We start from the raw sequence: 20,640 nt of genomic DNA, 5'->3' as shown, positions 1-20,640 counted from the left end.
AAAGGAAAGTATGTTATCTTATTTTTTTTCCTTCCACATCCATGGGGCTCAATCGTGAGTTCTGCTGATTTTCTTTTTTAATGAAGAAGACGAACGTTGAAGATGGTGAGAGAGAAAAAATTAGTTCTATGTAAAAGAGGAACGTGGGGGTGGGGGTGGGGGTGTGAAAACTAATTTTTCCCCCCCTCTAAAATGGTGTAAGAGATAATGGTAATTGATTCTCTATTAATGTTATCCCTAAAATGGTGTAAGAGATAATGACAATTGATTATCTTATTTCTCTTACTTATTAATTGTAAGGTAATTATAAAAATAATAACTAATTAATTAAATCAAATAAATTAAATTATAGATTAAAACTAATCTGTTAATACTTATAATTAAACTGTTATAAGTAGTAATATAAAAAAAGTACATCTAAAGGTTGTAATATTAAGCCTTAAATAGATATGTGGGGTGAATTTTCCATTTATTAATATGGTTAAAAACATAACTACTCCTTAAAATCTTTTTCATATCTTTTCCATCATATTTGTGGAGGATACCTTTTTAATAAATATATATAGATATTATGCAATTGAATGTTATTTTTAATATATCAAATCAAATGATGTATAAGAAATAATTTCAGCATATCAACGTTATTAATACATTCTTTTTAACATTATTTGTGTATACCTTACCAAACCGACTCTTAAGTGATTTATGTACTAGAGATTCACAAGTTAACCCAGGATAAGTTATCATGGGGTTAGCTATCCTGGGATAACTTATCCCACAATCATGTATATGAGATAACTTATTCCATCACTATGATATAAAATGGTGGGATAAGTTATTCCAAACATGGCAACCAAACAAGATAAAATTTTTTTAATCCCATCACTATTATTTTTAATCCCTCATACCAAACGACCCCTAAATTTTAAAGAAATGAACTTAAAAGACATGATTCGAACCAATCACATCAACCACCTAACTAATAAATTAGATGGGGTATAATAAAACTTTGGATATGAATTCATAAAATTTAAATTTAATTTTTTTTTGCCAAGTGATTATACGTGATAGGATTGAGATGACACCTATCAAGAGTAACTCGTCTTACGTAATTTAGTAACTCGTCTTACGTAATTTAGTAACTCGTTTATTTATTAATTGAGAGAATTACACTAAAAATAAATGAAACCATAATTAATCCTTCTAAAGGTTAAAAAAACAAAAAAAAAAAACTATTTTTACTCGCATAAAAAATAATAATTAACAAAAATAAAATACCAAATAGCCCAAGACAGGAGAACTCTCTAATGGAAGGAACCCCAAATAAGCCCTGTGGACCAGCATCACAACAAATTATAATTAGTCATTTTAGTACTTAAAAAGGTAAAATATAAGTGAATATTATTCAATATATAAGAGAACTTTATAGATTATCCTATATATGTTATTTGGTAATTTTCAAATGAAGTTTTTTATCAGCAATAACAGGTAAACAAAATCTAATAATATAAAAAGAATTATATTATCAATGTATATTATGTTAGTTAAACACAATTGTTAATGATAAGTTTAAATCAGTAGTGCAAGTAAAAATTTGCACTAAGGGAGTAAAAAATTAAAAAAAATTAAACACAAGACGAGGTCAAGTAAATACAACATATTTTATATATAACTAAAAATAATTTTAATCTCACATGTGTATTCAACATAATTAATTAAAACATATAAATATGTAAAATTCCTTACATCATTAATGCATATAAATTTGAGAAAAGTATTGAAAACATCTCTAAATTTAATATAAATTATTAATTTTGATCTCTGATTATTGACAACCTTAAACACATCCTCCTACTTGATTAACTAAACTTAGATACACCCTCGATCACATGGCATAGCAAATGGTCTCAAACTCTTATAGAAGCACGAGACTCATAATAAAAAATTGAAAAAAGGGTTGAAAATATCCTTAAACTTGACGAGAGTTTAGGAGTGTATTTCATTCATATTATAAAATCACGGGTGTATTTAAGTTTAGTTAGTCAAGTAAAGAAGTGTTTTAAAACTGTCTCAAGCTAATAATTCATTTCGAATTTAAAGGTATTTTCAAGTATATTCAATAAATAATATATAATAAATTTACGAGTCGAGTCAAATTAAGGGAGAAATGTTGGTATCAAAGTTACACAAACCTTTTTCCTCTTTAAATGGTCAAAGGAGTTTGAGCATTTATATATTAATAAATATTAATGATAAGTCTTTTTACAAACTAAATAATTTCCACCTCTATATTTTTGTCTCTATTGTTATTGCCAACAAACCTTAACTAACTTAGTAGAGAAGTCCATGAAAAAATATTAATAGTTTTAAGGTATTTTTTTCATTTGGTGTTTTGTATCTAATGAATTTGTGTTGTATAGAGCTCCATTCAGAGAAAAACGCTTTCTATCAATGATTTTTTTCATATCAACAGCTCATATCCGAGATCTCTGATTAAGAAAAGAACAGCTCCATCTGTTGCAGCTTATCTTTTGATAGTATTTTTATATATATCAATTGTGGTATAAAAAATTCTTTATACTATATCAAATCATTAAAAAGAATATATTTATAATAGCATAGTAGAATTTTTCAAAATGATGTCAATATTTATTATAACATAACCATTATATTAACATAATATTATATATATATAAAAAAAATACATTTCAAATGTAATATTACAATTCCCCTTTACAAGTTCTTTTTTTTTAAAATAAATTATTACTTATTAATTATTAGAGTTGAAATAATATATTCTTATCTATTGTAGTCACAATTAAACTAGTGTTGACCAACAGATTTAGTTGAACTTTATTTATTTGAATTCCATTTTCCACAACTTTTATTTAATTGACAAATGACTAATTAATATCAGTTGTAGAAAATGGAATCGAATAAAGTTCTATTATATTAATTGGTCAACACTATGTTTAATTTGCGACCATAAATAGGTCATCCAACTATAATTAAATTAAGCCTCCAAAACATATAAAATAATGTTTTTATGTATATTTCTGAAAAATTAACGGATAGAATATATCGATTGTATCTCGATTTTAATCGATCTCACAAAATCAGTGAAGGCAAAATCGTAGCGGTTCAAATCACTAGTGATATTGTCCGCGAGGCTTAGACTTGCATGACAAACAAGTCACTAGTGTCAGATAGACCTACTTACTTATATATCCAATGTCTTTGTTGTGTTTTGCTGAGACCTAACTTCCTCACAAAAGTTTGCTCCACCACATAAAATTTGCCTAGACTTAGCACTGAGATTTGCTTCGTCATACTGGAATTACCTAAACTCAGTTTAACACTAATCCAGATCGACAAGGCTGACAGAAGGAGTTACTTCGATACCATCTTTAACAACCCATCTCACTAGTTATGTTGTTTGTTCTAGGCCTAGACCATCACGACTTTAAAACGCGTCACTAGGGTGTATAAACCATGCTTACTTATATACTGAATATCTCTCATGTGTTTTACCGTGTGACTACTTATCCTAAATTGAGTTGCCACAAAAAATTGACGATATCTAGTCCATCGATTTAGCGTTGATTTTTCTTTAAGAAATCGACCACATTTGCCGGTTTTGACTCAATTTTTTAATAGTAACATAAGAAATGAAAAATATTGATCTAATTAATAGTATTAAAATTAATTTATTAAGTGTTTTTTTTTATAGTATTAATAAAATAGAGAGACAAGAAGTAGACAAAGATTCCTATATTGATGTTAACTAGGATTCCATATATACATTTGACGCGATATATATATATATATGTAGTGAAGTGTGAAAAGAAAAAATATTCAAACAATGAAATTTCTCAATACTTGACGTGCTTTTTCTTTGTAGTGAACATTCTTAATATATACTATATATAACCGTCATTAATCACTATCGATAATTATCAATAATGAGTATCCCAGTATATTTCACCAATTGTTACCGCTATCAATCACTAGCTACTACCATTAACTATATATTACCACAATTTTCAGTTGTGATTGCCAACAACAACCATCATCGTTAGCTATTTAGACGATGAGATGGTTAAACAACGTAACATTGTTACAAACATCATCGTTAGCTATTTAGACGATGAGATGGATAAACAACGTAAAATTGTTCGAGATCTTTTATATAATATTCTTAATATTTGGAATTAGACATATATTAGTCTTAGTAAAGACAAACGGGTCCTTAATTGACTTGAATATATAGTAAATTCCTTTTTCCTGGTAAGATTAAAATTTGACTGAAAAATATATTTTCAAGCTTTTAGGAATCAACATTTTCTTTCTTAATTATACTAAAATAATAGTATAGTATTAAATTTCAAGCCATTATGCATACATGAAACCCTAGGATTTGAGTATAACCAAAACAAATATTTACATTATTATGCAAAAAATTCAATTCAAATTAAAAGTCTATCTAAATTCTGTCTAGGTTACTAAGTAGAACTATATTTTCATCTTCATGGTTGGATATATATAGGAGATTGCAACCAGGTTAGCGGGTGGAGTGGTAAGTATTCCTTCGTCCTGAACCATATGTATCAGATTCGATCCCTGCTGATATTTATTAGGAAGTGTTTTACCTCATTGTTAAATTTTCCGATGCGAATCTGAATTTGTTCAAATCCATTTGAATCATTTTCTCTATGAGGGGTTTCACCATAGCTAGTTATTAGTTAATTTCATGCATTGAAAACTTAGGTTGAAACAAAATCAACTCATTCAAAATACACTTTTTTTATATAAACGATAATTTGCAATATAAACTATCATATTTTGTAATAGGAAACTACGAATGATAAATAAATAGTTTTAGGGTTGTCAAGAAAACAATCATCTCGTAAAAAGTTGGGGCCTAATAATTAATGAAGTGATTATAAATCTTGGGATCTATGTCCAAATCTCATATGCATATGATGGACAAAAGTATTCATAATAGGAGACAGAATTACTCGATACATATGTTGATGAAAAATAGCAAGAAAGTGAGCTTATAATCAAACTTAGTTAATGGGGTAAAAATAACAAAATCATATATTGTTTGACTTTTCTTTTACTTAGCATACAAATAGATTGTTGACTTTAATCTTACCTTTTCCACGTTCTTGGTTAAATAAGTCAAGGAAATAAGATCGTGACTTTGATTTATTTTTTTAATATAAAGTTAATTATATGGAAATTTTTTTGGATAATTCTTGACTTTTTAGTTATGCAAAAGATAATACTATTGTTAATATTAATAACTAATTTGCGTCATAACATATACAAGGTGATTCTAGACATCATGTCTTCAATGCATGATAATATTATAAATATCTATTTGAATTTTGAACTAATACTATGTATATGAGAGGAAATTAAACTAGTCGGTAGTGATTCAAATTGCTCCTTCAGAATTCAGATCACTAAATAAAATCTTAAACACTGTTAACGAAATTGCTGATTTCGTCATTCTTTTGCTACTAATTAAAAAAAAACATGTGCATGTTTTTTGAAGTAGAAAGAAATTACTTGACTAATTCCACATATTTCTTAAAAAATGAATGTACAACTACTCAATACACAAAGTACAACTCTTGAAAGAAGGAAAATGTATTAAAGTTTCCTCTTGTACGTTCACACGCCGTTGAAATTTCTAAGTCTTCTTTCCTTATCTTACTCGTTTTATTATTCACTCCTTTCCTACCCCACCTCCCTAACCCAACCACCCACACTAATTTTCCTCAAATTTGTTTGGTATTTTTGTTGTAATGGTCAATATTTTTTTTTGGGAAACTTGACGTAACTGATAAAGTTGATGTCATGTGAGCAAGATATTATGTGTTCGAATTGTGGAAACAATCGAAATGTAGGATAAGACTGCTTACAATAGAGATCCTTGTGATTCGATCCTTCCTTGAATCCCGTGCATAAGGAGAGTTTAGTACACCTTGAAGGAGAGTATTAATGTAACTGGTAAGGAGATCACATCTTCAAGCTGTGAAAACAAGCTCTTACAAAAATGCAAGATATGATTGGTATAATAGACCTTATAATTTGACTCTTTTCTGAACTCTACACTTAGCAGAAGCTTAATAAATATGAGATGGTTTACTAACAAAAAGAATATGAATGATTTTTAAAGTATAACAATTGCTAAATTAAAAAAAAATTATGCAGTAGAGTAAAAAATAATTTTTAACATTTTTCCTATTTTTTATATGGTATATGTCCTGTTATTCATCCTTTTTCCTGCTAATATACAAAGAAGTTGCCACCTTCCTTCCTTTTGTCTTCTTATTTGATAATAATGGATGGTATTGATGGCCATATCCAAATTTGGATATATTTATTAGTATTTTATTCTGAAATATTAGTACGTAATCGAATATTATCATACATTTTTTTATTTATGTGTATTACTATCTGTTATTTTATTTGATTTATGTCTTGCTTTCTTATTATCATATTTTTTTGTTACTTACTTCGAATTTTTTTCATGAGATGATTATTCAAAAGTTTTCATATTTTTCTAAAATTTTTATATGCATAATTTTGAATAAATTAGAACGAAAAAAAATATTAAATTCTCACCAACACATTCAAAATTAGTCACATGAATTATTATCTCAAAGGCAGCTCCCATAGCCCAGTGGCCTGGTCACATATAGTGACGTGAATAATTAACGGTTGAATATCTTTAATTCATCAAAATATTATACAATATATGTAAGTTAAAAATTATTTTTTATATATAATATACTAAATTTTAAATATTTTTAATAAAATTTTTGACTTTATCACCCCCAAAAAAAAAATATTTTTTTCTCACATTTTTACTCTATAAATACTAAGCTAGAACAAACCTTGACATGCACAAAATTAATAAGTGAGTGAGAATTTCAATATTATTGAGTTAAGAAAAAAAATAGAGAGAAATTATATATATACATAAAAATATATTTTTTTTATTGGAAAAAATGGAGAATAATATGTATGATAATAATAATAATAATGTGTTACCACCAGGATATAGATTTTATCCAACAGAAGAAGAATTGGTGGAATTTTATTTAAGAAATAAGCTTGATGGAAAAAGAGATGATATTCAACGTGTTATACCAGTTGTTAATATTTATCATCATAATCCATCTGAACTTCCAGGTTTGCATATATACATTTTATTTTATTTTATTTTTGGTAATTTTTTTTATTGTTTGTGCATGATTTTATGTTTTTGAAAACCTAGATATATATATAATACAATATATATTAAATTTTGTTTTGTAATTAAGTTCCAATTCGCTATGTTAGTAATTAATTTTTTTGTCATATGTCAAGAGAAATTTTTTAGCCCTAATAAAATTTGGTGATTCAAATGTTTTTTCTTCATGATTTCATAATATTTTTGAAGATCGGACGATATTTTTGAGTGAAATTATTTTAAGTAATTCTTTTGAGAAATGACTTTAATTCTCTCTAATAAAATGAAAATTAAACCATTCAAGTTTAAGTTAGCCTTTTCTTCAATTTTTGTTATATGATGGTTTAATTATTAAATCAAGCATTTTATTGCTGTAAAAAAGATCAATTATTTGTTACTTAATCTTCATTTTATGTAACTTTTAAGTCTTTTCTTCATTGATTTGATTCTTTCAATAGATATCCAGAATCAAATTGAAACTAAAAGAATCTAATAATTCAAATCATAACTAGACATAAAGAATAACTTAGATTTTGTGTGTTTACTGTTTAGTATGCACCAATATACATGATAGGATGATTGATAAACCTTTAAAAAAATAAAAAAATTTAACTTTTAACCTAAATATTTTTTACAATATTAGTGTTTCCTGATCTATTATAAAATGTTATAAATTGATTTTTTAGGTTAATGTTGAAGTATGTAATCATTTTATCTAAATTTAATCTAGGAGAGGAAGCACATTTTTATTCACTTAATTTTATCTTCAATAATTAGTAGTCTTAGTTATTAATTAATAAAACTACATGTAATTATATAATATCTTTTAGGTATTGTAAATTTTTTGTGAGTTCGTTTTTTTTTTTTTTTTGTATATTTTGAATCTTCCTGACGAAAATCTTGAATCCGTCGATGTCTATAGTGTGAATCTTTTTATACTGTCAGTTTATAGAATTGTATTGTATTTGCTATACATATTTGATTTTTGTCATGCTTTACTTGAGTCGAGGGTCTATCAAAAGCAACATTTCTACCTCCACGAAATAGGTGTATAAGATTGTGTACACATCATCGATCCTCCTCAGACCTCACTTGTAGGCTTAAACCGAATATGTTATTGTTGTTTTTGTTGTCGTCGTTCATATAATTGTTCTTTATTTGCTTTACATACTTGGTTTTGTTATGCTTTCCATGACTCGAGGATCTTTCATAAACAACTTCCCTATCTTCACAAGGTAGGAGTAAAACTACTTATACACACCATCTTTCCTAAACCCCACCTATAGGATTACATCGAATATGTTATTGTTGACGTTGTAGTTCATAGAATTGTTATTTAACACTTGTTTTGCTAAACATGTGATTCTTGAAAATGAACCAGAAATGGCAGGAGAAGTGATTAAACATGACACTGAGCAATGGTTTTTCTTCATTCCAATTCAAGATAGGGAAGCAAGAGGAGGAAGACCTACTAGACTTACCACACAAGGATATTGGAAAGCTACTGGTACTCCTGGTTTTGTATATTCATCAAACAATAATAGAATTATTGGAGGCAAAAGAACAATGGTTTTCTATAAAGGAAGAGCTCCAAATGGGAATAAAACACAATGGAAGATGAATGAGTATAAAGCTAGTACTCATGGAGAACCTTCACTAACCAATAATCATATCACAAATTTAAAGGTTAGTTTTGCAACCCTGAAAATATTAGGGTTTTTAAACTAGTTGTACTAGTACTTCTAGGTTTTTATATCATGACTTTTAATTAACTTTAATATACCAATAGGATTCTGGTGGGATGGGTAAGATCTATTCATCCTTTTTGTATCTGAGCTCTAGGTAAAAAAATAAAATTGTAGGTTCTTCCTCTTACACAACGTGAATTTAAATTAATCAAAGCATCAATATAGGTACCAAAAATCAGGTGAAAAAAAGACTTAACACATTGAATTTTTATATCATCATGTCACCAAAAAGATATATAATAACTATAATAATTGTTCATAATAAGCAAAACTAGTCATGTGTTGTTGAAACATAATTATTAATGAAAAGCTTTTAGATGAAATGATAGAGGCAGCTGATCTAGAGGTCCCTATATGTTATTGCTCATAGTGAACTCAATTATTATTATTATAGTATTATCATTGAAAGAATTATAAATTTTAAATTGTGAATCTACCTCTAAGTAGTTATATATTTCAATATGATATTACGTAAAAAGTACTATAATTTCAAATAATATATGTTACTCCTTTCAATATATCCTAATTTTATGCGGCACCGGTAGAACTTTAAAAGTACTCATAATTTTTTTATGTGTTCTTTAAATTTTTTTAATTATCGTAATTTATAATATTTATACGTAATTTTCAAATATATAATAAGCTAAAGAAAAAAATAATACAAATAAATTAAAACGTAGAAAATACTAATTTTCAATAATACCTTCAAATAAAAACAGATACGTCGGTGAACAATTGTCTGCTTGTAGAAAATAACAGTAATATTTTTTATTTTTTATTTTTGTAATTGAAACTTCTACGTGTGTTAAACCAGTGAATTCTTCAGAAAATTTGGTTTGTTGGTTCTGACAATAAGGCATAATAAAAAATGTTGTACTTCATTAATCATTTCTTTATACAGATACATAATCATATGATGATATTTTTTAGGAAAGGCAACTTTCAAAAATTATAATCTAAAATATACATATTTATATATAGCTATAAATCAGATCGTTAACAATAAAATAGAGAGTCTAAACTAAATTATTTTTTTGTATGATATTTCATTACTAAAATAATAAGAATTAGTGATATTAGATAAATTTTATAGCTAAATAATAAATTTATTATTACTTCCATACATCCATGGATTACTAAATTTTTTTTTAACTATAAGCAATTTAGTGATGAATTAGCAACGATGTTTACAATTGACGTTTTTCATAATGATTTTTAATTATTCAGACCAAAAAAAGTATTTTATTTTCGATACACCTTTTCTTATGTACATGGGGCCTGATTGTTATTTTTTCCTTGGTCAAACACGTGAATTAATTATTATTTTTGATAAATAGTGGCGGTAAGGTTTAATATGAGGATTTTTATTTGTTTTGATATCAAATTAAAATGCGTGATAACAAATAAAAATCCGTGATAATCTTATTTAAATATTTAAGTTATTTAAAAATTATTTATTTAAGTTTATATTCAACAAGTACAATACATGGGACCCTAGGAAAATTATTTATAGTTTGAATATATTGTCAACTTGTATTGCAAAAAAAAAAAAAGAATTAGCATTGGATTATTTGTTTGTTTTTAAGTAGATATCATCTAGTGTTTGGTATATGCTTCTTCATGATTATCCTCTTTTGCTTTTCCACTATTTATTGAGTATATGATAAAGACAATACATTATATTAACTAATAAAATTATTTTTGTTCACCACACATGAAATATTATACACATGTTTTTTTAACTTAATATTTTAAAATTTATGATTATTGTTTGATTGTTAATTACCCCCAAATTTATATATTTTTGAAGTATGGATTTACTTGGAAAGTTAATTATGTGGATCGTTTGGTTCATGGGATACAATGATATATTTTATAATTAAGTTTAAAATTAAATTTATATTTATTTGGTTAAAAACATAAATTTATCTTATACCCTCAAACAAATAAAATATAAAATTTTGATTTATGCATGTCTCACCTTATTCTATCCAACTTGATATTATTTTATTCTATCTTTCAAGTGAAATAAATTAATATAAAAATTATAATTTCAAAATAACTTAATCCATGAGTCAAACGAATACCTTCTTTTGTTGTGTAAAGTTTTTTACAAAATTTATGAAAAAAATGTCATGATTAGATAGCATTGTCTTTTTCTTGAGAGAGACACCATCGTGCTCCATTAATAATAAAAACTTTCAGATATATAACGTACGAAGTGATGAAAAAAAATTCACCTTTTATGTTTAAATAAACGTATATATATTGACATAGTAAATTTTTTATATATGAATAGTTTTATTATAATAATTAATTTATTATTTTTATCGAGTTACTTATTAGTTCTTGTTTTAGAAATTTATGTATAATTATTTTATAAGTGACCAAACTTATCATGCATGTATATATTTGTTGTACAGGCAATCATATAATCTAAACTTTTTAAAGTTTTGAATTTAAGTTATACACATAATATACATTACAAATAAATAAATAAATCAATATTAGTGAATATTAACATGTGAATCACCTTCATCAAGAAATTTACTTGCAATTTCCTATTAAATGACCTAATGATGTAAATACTTTTTTGCACCGATACATATAACCTTATGAGTCGATTTTTTTAGTATACCTATGATTAAATCTGGAATAAAATTTATATTGCATTTGATTTACGTTATCGATGCATATACATAACTAATTATTATTATTTTTGAATTTTATGCAGTTACAACATGAATTCAGCTTGTGCAGAGTTTACAAGAAATCAAAATGTGTTAGGGCATTTGATAGAAGGCCAGCTGGTTCTGGATTATTATTACCCCCTAATCAACCACTAATTAATAATAATAATAATAATAATAATAATAATAATAATAATAATAATAATAATAATAATAATAATAATAATAATAATAATAATAATAATAATAATAATAATAATAATAATAATAATAATAATAATAATAATAATAATAATAATAATAATAATAATAATAATAATAATAATAATAATAATAATAATAATAATAATAATAATAATAATAATAATAATAATAATAATAATAATAATAATAATAATAATAATAATAATAATAATAATAATAATAATAATAATAATAATAATAATAATAATAATAATAATAATAATAATAATAATAATAATAATAATAATAATAATAATAATAATAATAATAATAATAATAATAATAATAATAATAATAATAATAATAATAATAATAATAATAATAATAATAATAATAATAATAATAATAATAATAATAATAATAATAATAATAATAATAATAATAATAATAATAATAATAATAATAATAATAATAATAATAATAATAATAATAATAATAATAATAATAATAATAATAATAATAATAATAATAATAATAATAATAATAATAATAATAATAATAATAATAATAATAATAATAATAATAATAATAATAATAATAATAATAATAATAATAATAATAATAATAATAATAATAATAATAATAATAATAATAATAATAATAATAATAATAATAATAATAATAATAATAATAATAATAATAATAATAATAATAATAATAATAATAATAATAATAATAATAATAATAATAATAATAATAATAATAATAATAATAATAATAATAATAATAATAATAATAATAATAATAATAATAATAATAATAATAATAATAATAATAATAATAATAATAATAATAATAATAATAATAATAATAATAATAATAATAATAATAATAATAATAATATTGGAACAAGTTCATCATCAAGAGAAATAATACAGCCAATGGGAAACTACAATGATTTGTCTGAAACCCCATTATGGGATTTTGAGGACTGGAATTGTATTTAAAAAATTAATGTTATTTAGATAGGATTAATTATGATTTTATATGTATAATGACTTGATGGATTATCTAATAGGGTTAAATAACTCAAAATATATCCATCAATTCTTAGATCTCAAAAGTTTAGAAATTAAATTGTACTCTTTTGTAATAATTAAGAGAGCTAAGTTTCAATAAATCTATTAATGTTGTTGGAAATACTTTGAGTGAACTATGATGACATTCTTTTGGATTTTAATTTATTGGAAATAATAATTGGAGTATGTACTCTAATATTACATATATTCTCTTTTGTACACTTTGAATGTCTTAATTAAATTGGTCATTTTTTATGGATTGTAAGTCAAATCAATCGAATTATTTTATAAGAGAGAATTGTCTAAAGAGAGGAATGGTCGTGAAAATAGAGTATATGTTTTTCATGTTTATATCTCCCTCTTTCCATATATCGTCATTGTCATGTGTTGGTAAACATACAATTATATTTTAAAAAGGCGTGATCAATATCTCAGCAGTCTCTTTGAGGAGATTTAATCAGCCGCAGCTAAATCTTCACTGATTCAATAGTAATCCTCTCGACTTATCTCCTCAATAAGTCAATATACAACAACACGACAACGTCGTATGTCTATCAAACAAACATTAAATAAATTGTCATATCAAAAGCTCCATAAAAAAGAACATCTTCCTTCAACAATCTTTTTTATTTTTCAAAACACTAATCTCACTTTCTCATAATTCACTCTACAATATTTATATAAAAATGACTACTATTTATAATTGTTGAAATTTTCAGTATCTTTAAATAAAAAATTGGAAGAGCATGGGTCCAACAATATATAAGTTTTCTTGACTGAATAATATTCCAAATATAATTTACACAATTATTTAGTCATGTATTTGTCATGTTTAGACTTTTTAAAACTTCTAAAACCACTATATATGATTAAATTTTTTGTATATAATTATAATATTCACATCAAGTGTGTGAGCTCTATAATTAATTTCAACCTGTTAACTATCTTTCACCACACATATATCAGAAAGTGATCGATAGAATTAACTTTTTCACCAAAATGTGTTAAAATATAAAAAAGTAATCGCACCAAGATGACAAGAAAAGTCAATATATAGGAAACAATTTTTTGTCTAACTATATAGTATAGTAAAAGTAGATTTATCTATGTCTATGTATACACAAACATGTTTATATTTTTTCAATGCAAGATTTTTTTTTTTATCTAGGGATTATTGTCTTTGTGCATTCTTTTTTGGGGATTTTATGAACAGACAAAACTGATATATTGACTAGAAATTTTTGTGCAATTTGACTAGAATTTTTTTTTGCAAGTAAACCAAAGGACAAGAATAGAAATACTGAAAATCTTAGAAATTTTTATTGATAATTTGTCGCTAAATAAGACGATTAACTATAAAGTTATTTAGCTATAACATTTATCTGATGCTAGGAAATTTATTTTTTTAGTGTTTAATGGTTTTGTGCTATCGGGTTTGTAATGGATTTTTCTATAAAATTTTCTTTTTCTGTAGTTAATAAAGCTCTTGCTTTGATTACATTTTTTCAGTCAAGAATTTACCCGAAACAATATTTTTAGCTCATGAAAGGTTCGTATGCATTCTATTCTTTTCAGATCTTATTTATGATATTATACATTTATACTGGATTCGTTCTATTGTAGTTAATAGAGCCTTTATAATTTTTAGTGATAGTTTTATTGAAAATTCGTACAGCTAAATTTAATTTATTTTTTTGGATTGCGGTGTTTCCAGTTCTTTACTTATTTTTTAGTGTTTAATAAGTTCGCAAACACTAGAAACTCGAAATGTTATTTATAAAACTTATTTTCTCTACTTTCACAAGTGAAATCATTTTCTTTATTTTTAAGAAATTTATTTATTTTTTCAAAATATTTTAACCAACCAAATATAAAAATAAAATTGAAAAAAATACACCATAGATTATTATTTCATTTCTTTTGCTAATTTTAACTCCATAATTCTAAGGCTTAAAGTATACTTTTATATACAACAGATAAAGGAATTTTTTAGTAATCTTGGAACAGTCCATGATTCAAACTAAAATTCTAAGATCATATTAATATGCAACAACAACCAGTAGTTTTTTTTAATTCAACTAAAAATAGGCTTTTGAAAATACACCAATTATGATTCAAATAAGTAGAAGAGCAACATGAATTGTGGTGCAATGTGGGACTACTTCACTCTTAACTAGCGGGCTCGTGTTCGAGCCTAAGATATGAAGAAAATCTTGTTGGGAGCATCACCCCACAATGAGCCTGCGCGATCCGAATTTAATCGGGGCTGCTGCAATGTGCGAGCCGAATTTAGTCGAGGCTCCAGACACCGGGTGAAAAATCGAAAAAAAAAAGGCACAAGTTCAAGAAGAAGCATCCTCAGAATTGAGTATTTATGATCTATTAGCAACTATCTATGCAAATAGTAACTAAAAATATGATCTTTGTTCCATTAACAAAATGTTCAAACTTAGAGAAAACAACTCTCACATCAAGAAATTATAAACGTGACATTTGACAAAGTTATACACATTGGGAAATCAAATTTCTAGTTTCATTTCTAGCATTGGTTCCTTCTCAGCTACCTTTTGTTTGCATTTTTTTTTCTTGTTTGTTAGAACCAGGCAACGTAATTACAGTCGAGGAACCTAAAGCACAACGCCTCGATTTTTATATCACCACTCGTCATCAAGACTGGCACGATGATAACACATGACTGTGCAGACAAATATGAAGAATGACACGAATTCGATGAACATTGCTCCTGTCTGGATAAGATCTGCATGTCTGAGAATAATGGGGATGGCTATGCTTCCCACAGCTGATGCTCCTGTTAAGAATTTAGCAGCATCCATCCAGCTGCAAAGATGAAAAACGAAAAGGCTTAAAATGAGAACAATTTGGCGAGAAGGACACAACAAAAGACGAGAAAGCAACAAGAAAGGAGGAGGTCTTCATAAAGTAAAACATCAAATCATAGATACTCGCGACATATATCTTGTTTGACCAAACTTTCAAAATCGCCATTTTGTAAAGTGTTCTTTGTCAGAAGTGTATTTTCGAAAAAATACTTCAGAGAGAAGCAATTCAGTTTGAAAAACACTTTTGTTAATATTAGAGTAACAATTTGTGTTTGGCCAAAATTCCAAACACTACGTTTTTCAGCAACAACTCCTGGTACTACTCAAAAACACTTGCCTTTTTCCTAAAATCTTGTTCAAATGCCAAATAAGTACTTCCGGCTTCATCTAGTGGCAGGTGGCAGTTTTTTTTTTGTTGCTAAAATGGCTTCATCGAGTGGAATTGAAACCTTTTATACTTCTCCTCGACATCTTCCTAGAGAGGTTAAAGGCTTAATTCAACTAGACATAAATGAAAATTCCCTTCTCTGAGGAGGAGAAATGATTAATGTAATTTTTTGGTTACTTAAAGTTGCCCTTATCTTTGAACGAAAGGGCATTGAGTAGGACTATAGGTTTTCGAGCTTGATGTAATTTCCGTATTAGAGGCCTTGGTCCATGTGCCCCTCTAATTATGTAACTTTCTGCATATGAATAGACATGGTAGGGCTCAAGCCTAATCCCCACATCAAGGACCCATGATCCTTGGTGATGGCTTAACTAAAAAAATAGTACTTCCTCCGTCCCATTTTATGCGGCACCGTTTGACTTGGTTTGGTGTTTAAGAAAAAAAAGAAGACTTTTGAAACTTGAGGTCTAAAACAATCCTTAAGACATTTGTGTGGTTGAAAATCATTTTATTAAGGGTAAAAGGGGTATTTTAAAGTTAAATTGTTTCTAATTATAGTAATGTGACATTCTTTTTGGGATAGACTAAAAATGAAAGGGTGCCACATAAAATGGGACGGAGGGAGTAGTACTTTTGGCTTACTAGAAGCTTTGTCAAACAGGCTATTAGAGCATCATGAATAAAAGAAACACAACCGATCCTTTTGTTCTTCTTAAAGCAACTTTTAAAAACATAGTTACATTCCTGAATTCTTATAAGTCTAACCTCAACTTCTGGTATATAAGTTATATATGACTTTTGTTTCAAAACACTCCAAAGTCCAAACTGAATCACAGTAGCACACTATATAAAGAGTTTGTATTATGTAGTTTTGAATCATTAAAAAAGCAAAGGATGAACTCCGATTTTCACATTCATGTTAGTGGGTGCAGCAAGATCATCTTTTATCAGACAACATACTTCACATGTGCCTCCTTTATTCGACATCACAAAAGACACAGTTTATCCTCAGTTTTCATAAGAAAAGAAAGCACGTTTTACAGCAGTATGCAAGAAAATTCATGAGAGAAGGAGATTCAATAAACTTCTGCACATTGTAAAAGTATCTTACCCCCCGCCATCTCGACTTATTAGGAATTGTGTGGATCCACCGCCAAAGAATAAGCATGGCATGGGAACCACAACATACATAAGAGCTGTCAAAACCAAGTGATCTTATTAGTTAGCCAACAGATAGAGCTTACTCTGCTTAAGAAAGAAATGAGTAATAAGCCAACTACGTAGATCTCATTTCTTTTACAAACCTGATAACATTGGCCACCAGTTATTGTATAAAGCACAAGCCTACAAGAAACAATATTGAAGCAAAAGCATTACAATTAACTCTTTGGATAAGACCAAAGACACTGTTTCCTTTAAAAAAACAGATTAGATGCACAAAAAGCAAACAGAATGATCCTCTTGTTTACTTACAACACACATATATATTACACACATGTTATGGTAATGCATGGTGGGGGCAGATTGTTGGAATACAAGGGGTAATGAGAAAGTAGAGAACCTTAATTGAACTTATTTCTACACAAGCAAATACACTAAACTCATTTGTACTTGCACAACCCTTGGAAATACAGGGGCACACACACACTCATCACGAGGAAAACATTTATAAGACCTACCAGAATCTGTAACAAGATGCTGGAAGAGAACATGAAGGCAAGCCCCGCAAGCCTGGATAAGACATTATATCAGAACACAGTCTACCCGAAATACAGACCAAAGGCAACTATTAGTTGAATCACTTACACTTTATCCAAGAAGTGAAAACCAGCAAATGAACCATAAAGATGATGCAGAGAACCAGAAAAAATCAAGTTAGTAATTGTATGAACATAATGATATTCGACAATTTAAAAGTTAACAAGCTACATGGAATAAGAAATATGATCAAATTAATTGTTTTGGTGATACCATCATTTTTGTCAATAGAAAACTCAAAGAGAAACATCAAGTAAATAAAGCAATGCCCCACTCTATTCACCCCAGTCTAGCCAGATAGACCCAACCTTACCTAGTAGCTTCATGAACAGTAACTTCAGTAGACTGATCAGTTCGAAAATTATCAGAGTTTTATTGATTAACAAGTAGGCTTGTGATTAATTACAAATGAGTATCACAGTTTCATTAGAAGTCAGAGTAAGAGGCAGTCATAGTCCACAATCCACAGCCGCAGCTGGTTGTACTTACAGATGGCAGAAGCAGTCACCACGCACCAGAGGATGAAATATTAAACTACAATCCCCTTATCAAAAATTCTTAGTATAATTTCAAAAGCAAATTGAATACAAAGTTTGGATGATATCTCCAAGATGTATTGCTGTCATAAAACCTGACACATTTTGCGAGTTCTCCATTGCTTCCATGTGTTTAGACACACAGCCAATAACTTATCTACTAAAGCAACACTGGAAAGTTGAATTGCACCATAGGTCAGCTTACCATCCGCAATCGGATGGCCAAAATGAGAATGCCAGTCCATTCTACATCCGCTTAAATGGTGTTTGGATCTATGTGAACTTTCAGCAGTTCAATTCTTATTGATAATACAATGCAACTTGCTCAAATTCTAGTGCAAACTGATTTTTTATTTGAACTCAAGAATCAAGCTTCGATTTTCATTATTATTTTTAACTCAAGAATCAAGCTTGGGTGAAAATGAAAATGATAAGACATATCATAAGCTCCACTGTACCCCAGAATTAAAGATTTTTTAAGAACTCTATTGCCAGCCAAAAGCTAAGATTAAATATGAAAAATGTAAAACTTGTTTAAACCATAACCCTAAATGTTAATCAGAAGTATTTCGGCTGTAGTAAAATTATTACAGAACTCAAAAAACTAAAACTGAGTCATGGATGAATCAAGAATTCTATTTCCAGCAAAAAGCGAAATCAAAAGATGCGAACTTTTTTGAACTATAAGCATAAGCTAGTGTTTGGCCATAAAATTTGATCAGACTTTCAAAATTTGATCTTCAAATATTTTCAAGTTCACAAAAACAAGACAAACCAGTTTTTGGTACCTCCACTAACAAAAAATCAATCTTTTTCCAACTAAAATGCACGTCCAAATACAACTTCAAATTCCAAAAATCACATCTTTAAAGGCTCAAATTTTCAAGTTTCAACTTCAAAATCTATGGCCAAACAATAGCTTAATGTTTAATCAGAATTATTTCAGCTGTAGTAAAATTGGGTCATTTCTATTCATCCAACAAAGGACCCCACCAACCATAATCTAAAAATCAACTACCTTAAACCTCAAACTTATAATACAACAACTAGAAAAAAACAAGCAGTAAATAATATAACTAAAAAAAATGAAAAATTTAACAAAAAAATTAAAAACGGTTTATTGCTAATTCAAAACTGAAACTATAGTAGCAAAAAGATTGTACCTTCAATGGTCATCGCCATTTATGGTTAATTTTGAAGGGGCAAAATAGGAAGAAAAAATTGTTTTTGATCTGCTGATCCAAAGTCTGATTCTTGAAACTGAAACACAATTGAAATAAAGCACTCAAAATTTGGGCTTTCGTAAATTTGGATATATTTTCTATAAGGACCCTGTAAATAGTATTAATGTAGGAGATTCCCCCATATTTTGTTATTTTGTTGTTTTGTGCTTTAATGTTTGGAAAAAAAAACTTTTAAGGCCCCAAATGTAGTTTTTCTTTAATAATGTGATGTATATTGCTCAAGAAAATGATAAAAATGGTATTCTTACATAAGGATAGATTTAAATTAATACCTTAAATATATTTTGATCAATTTATTTTTAAAAATTATAAACAAAGAGCACTTTTAGCCTTTATCATTTTTTTTAACAAGCTCTAGTGTGAGGAAGATAAAAAAAAAACAAAAAAAAAAACCACAAAAGACTTATTAAATTTTAGAAACTGCAGTGTCAAAAATTGAATCAGACAATGAAATTAATCTGTCCGTGACAGATACATGTCCGTTTGGAATATCACGAGAATACTTTATTGATATTTAATTCAATAGTCATCATAAATACCTAATTGTGCTCAACAACAACATATCCAGTGAAATTTCATAAGTAGAATTTGTAAAGAGTAGTCCTACCTCGTGGAAATAGAAAAACTATTTTCGAAAGATCCTCGGCTTAAGGTGCAACAAATCAAAGTATATGAAAAAAAATGATAGTGAAGATAACACAACAACTAATAAGGAAAGTGAAATCTCATGAGTGTGGTCTGAGAAGGATAGAGAGTTTACACAAACCTTATCCCTAGCTACCTCATGAAGGTATAAAGATTGTTTTCAATAAACCCTCGACTCAAGTACAACAAATTAAAAAGTATGCAAATTATTAACGAGCACTAAAAGCCACCAACTTAGAACTATGCTTGATTGGATAGACAAACAACCTAATAAAAGTCA

General features: G+C 27.0%; 2 protein-coding genes across 3 annotated transcripts; one reads left to right on the top strand and one right to left on the bottom strand.

Moving 5' to 3' along the window:
* Positions 1-7,014: 7,014 nt before the first annotated feature.
* On the top strand, positions 7,015-14,488 carry LOC102587110 (NAC domain-containing protein 90-like). The gene is made up of 4 exons (XM_015306044.1): positions 7,015-7,209; positions 8,631-8,935; positions 11,732-11,861; positions 14,424-14,488. Exons 1-4 carry the CDS (start codon positions 7,026-7,028, stop codon positions 14,486-14,488), a joined length of 684 nt encoding a protein of 227 aa, XP_015161530.1. The 5' UTR covers positions 7,015-7,025.
* Positions 14,489-15,354: 866 nt separating this feature from the next.
* Positions 15,355-19,756, bottom strand: LOC102593735 (vacuolar protein sorting-associated protein 55 homolog). 2 transcript variants are annotated; one of them, XM_015305987.1, is made up of 5 exons: positions 19,635-19,756; positions 17,857-17,908; positions 17,482-17,521; positions 17,289-17,373; positions 15,355-15,787 (listed from the first exon to the last, which is right to left on the bottom strand). In XM_015305987.1, the coding sequence occupies exons 2-5, from the start codon at positions 17,887-17,889 to the stop codon at positions 15,604-15,606; spliced, it is 342 nt and encodes a 113-aa protein (XP_015161473.1). In that variant the 5' UTR covers positions 17,890-17,908; positions 19,635-19,756; the 3' UTR covers positions 15,355-15,603. The 2 variants fall into 2 exon arrangements, with proteins under 2 accessions (XP_015161473.1, XP_006341081.1); XM_006341019.2 differs by lacking the exon at positions 19,635-19,756 and adding an exon at positions 17,984-19,625.
* Between the last annotated feature and the right edge of the window lie 884 nt (positions 19,757-20,640).

Source organism: Solanum tuberosum, unplaced genomic scaffold (genome assembly GCF_000226075.1).
Source record: "Solanum tuberosum cultivar DM 1-3 516 R44 unplaced genomic scaffold, SolTub_3.0 scf00021, whole genome shotgun sequence".
NCBI classification, from domain to species: domain Eukaryota; kingdom Viridiplantae; phylum Streptophyta; class Magnoliopsida; order Solanales; family Solanaceae; genus Solanum; species Solanum tuberosum.
This window is presented reverse-complemented; position numbering and strand designations above follow the sequence as displayed.

Excerpts from the sequence above, each read along its gene's own strand:
- LOC102587110 (XM_015306044.1), top strand. The coding sequence starts at position 7,026 with ATGGAGAATAATATGTATGATAATAATAATAATAATGTGTTACCACCA. Across the intron at positions 7,210-8,630 it reads TAATCCATCTGAACTTCCAG|AAATGGCAGGAGAAGTGATT; the intron begins GTTTGCATATAT and ends AAAATGAACCAG. Across the intron at positions 11,862-14,423 it reads AATTAATAATAATAATAATA|TTAATAAAGCTCTTGCTTTG; the intron begins ATAATAATAATA and ends CTTTTTCTGTAG.
- LOC102593735 (XM_015305987.1), bottom strand. The coding sequence starts at position 17,889 with ATGTTCTCTTCCAGCATCTTGTTACAGATTCTG. Across the intron at positions 17,522-17,856 it reads GCATCTTGTTACAGATTCTG|GCTTGTGCTTTATACAATAA; the intron begins GTAGGTCTTATA and ends TGTTTCTTGTAG. Across the intron at positions 17,374-17,481 it reads CTGGTGGCCAATGTTATCAG|CTCTTATGTATGTTGTGGTT; the intron begins GTTTGTAAAAGA and ends TGGTTTTGACAG.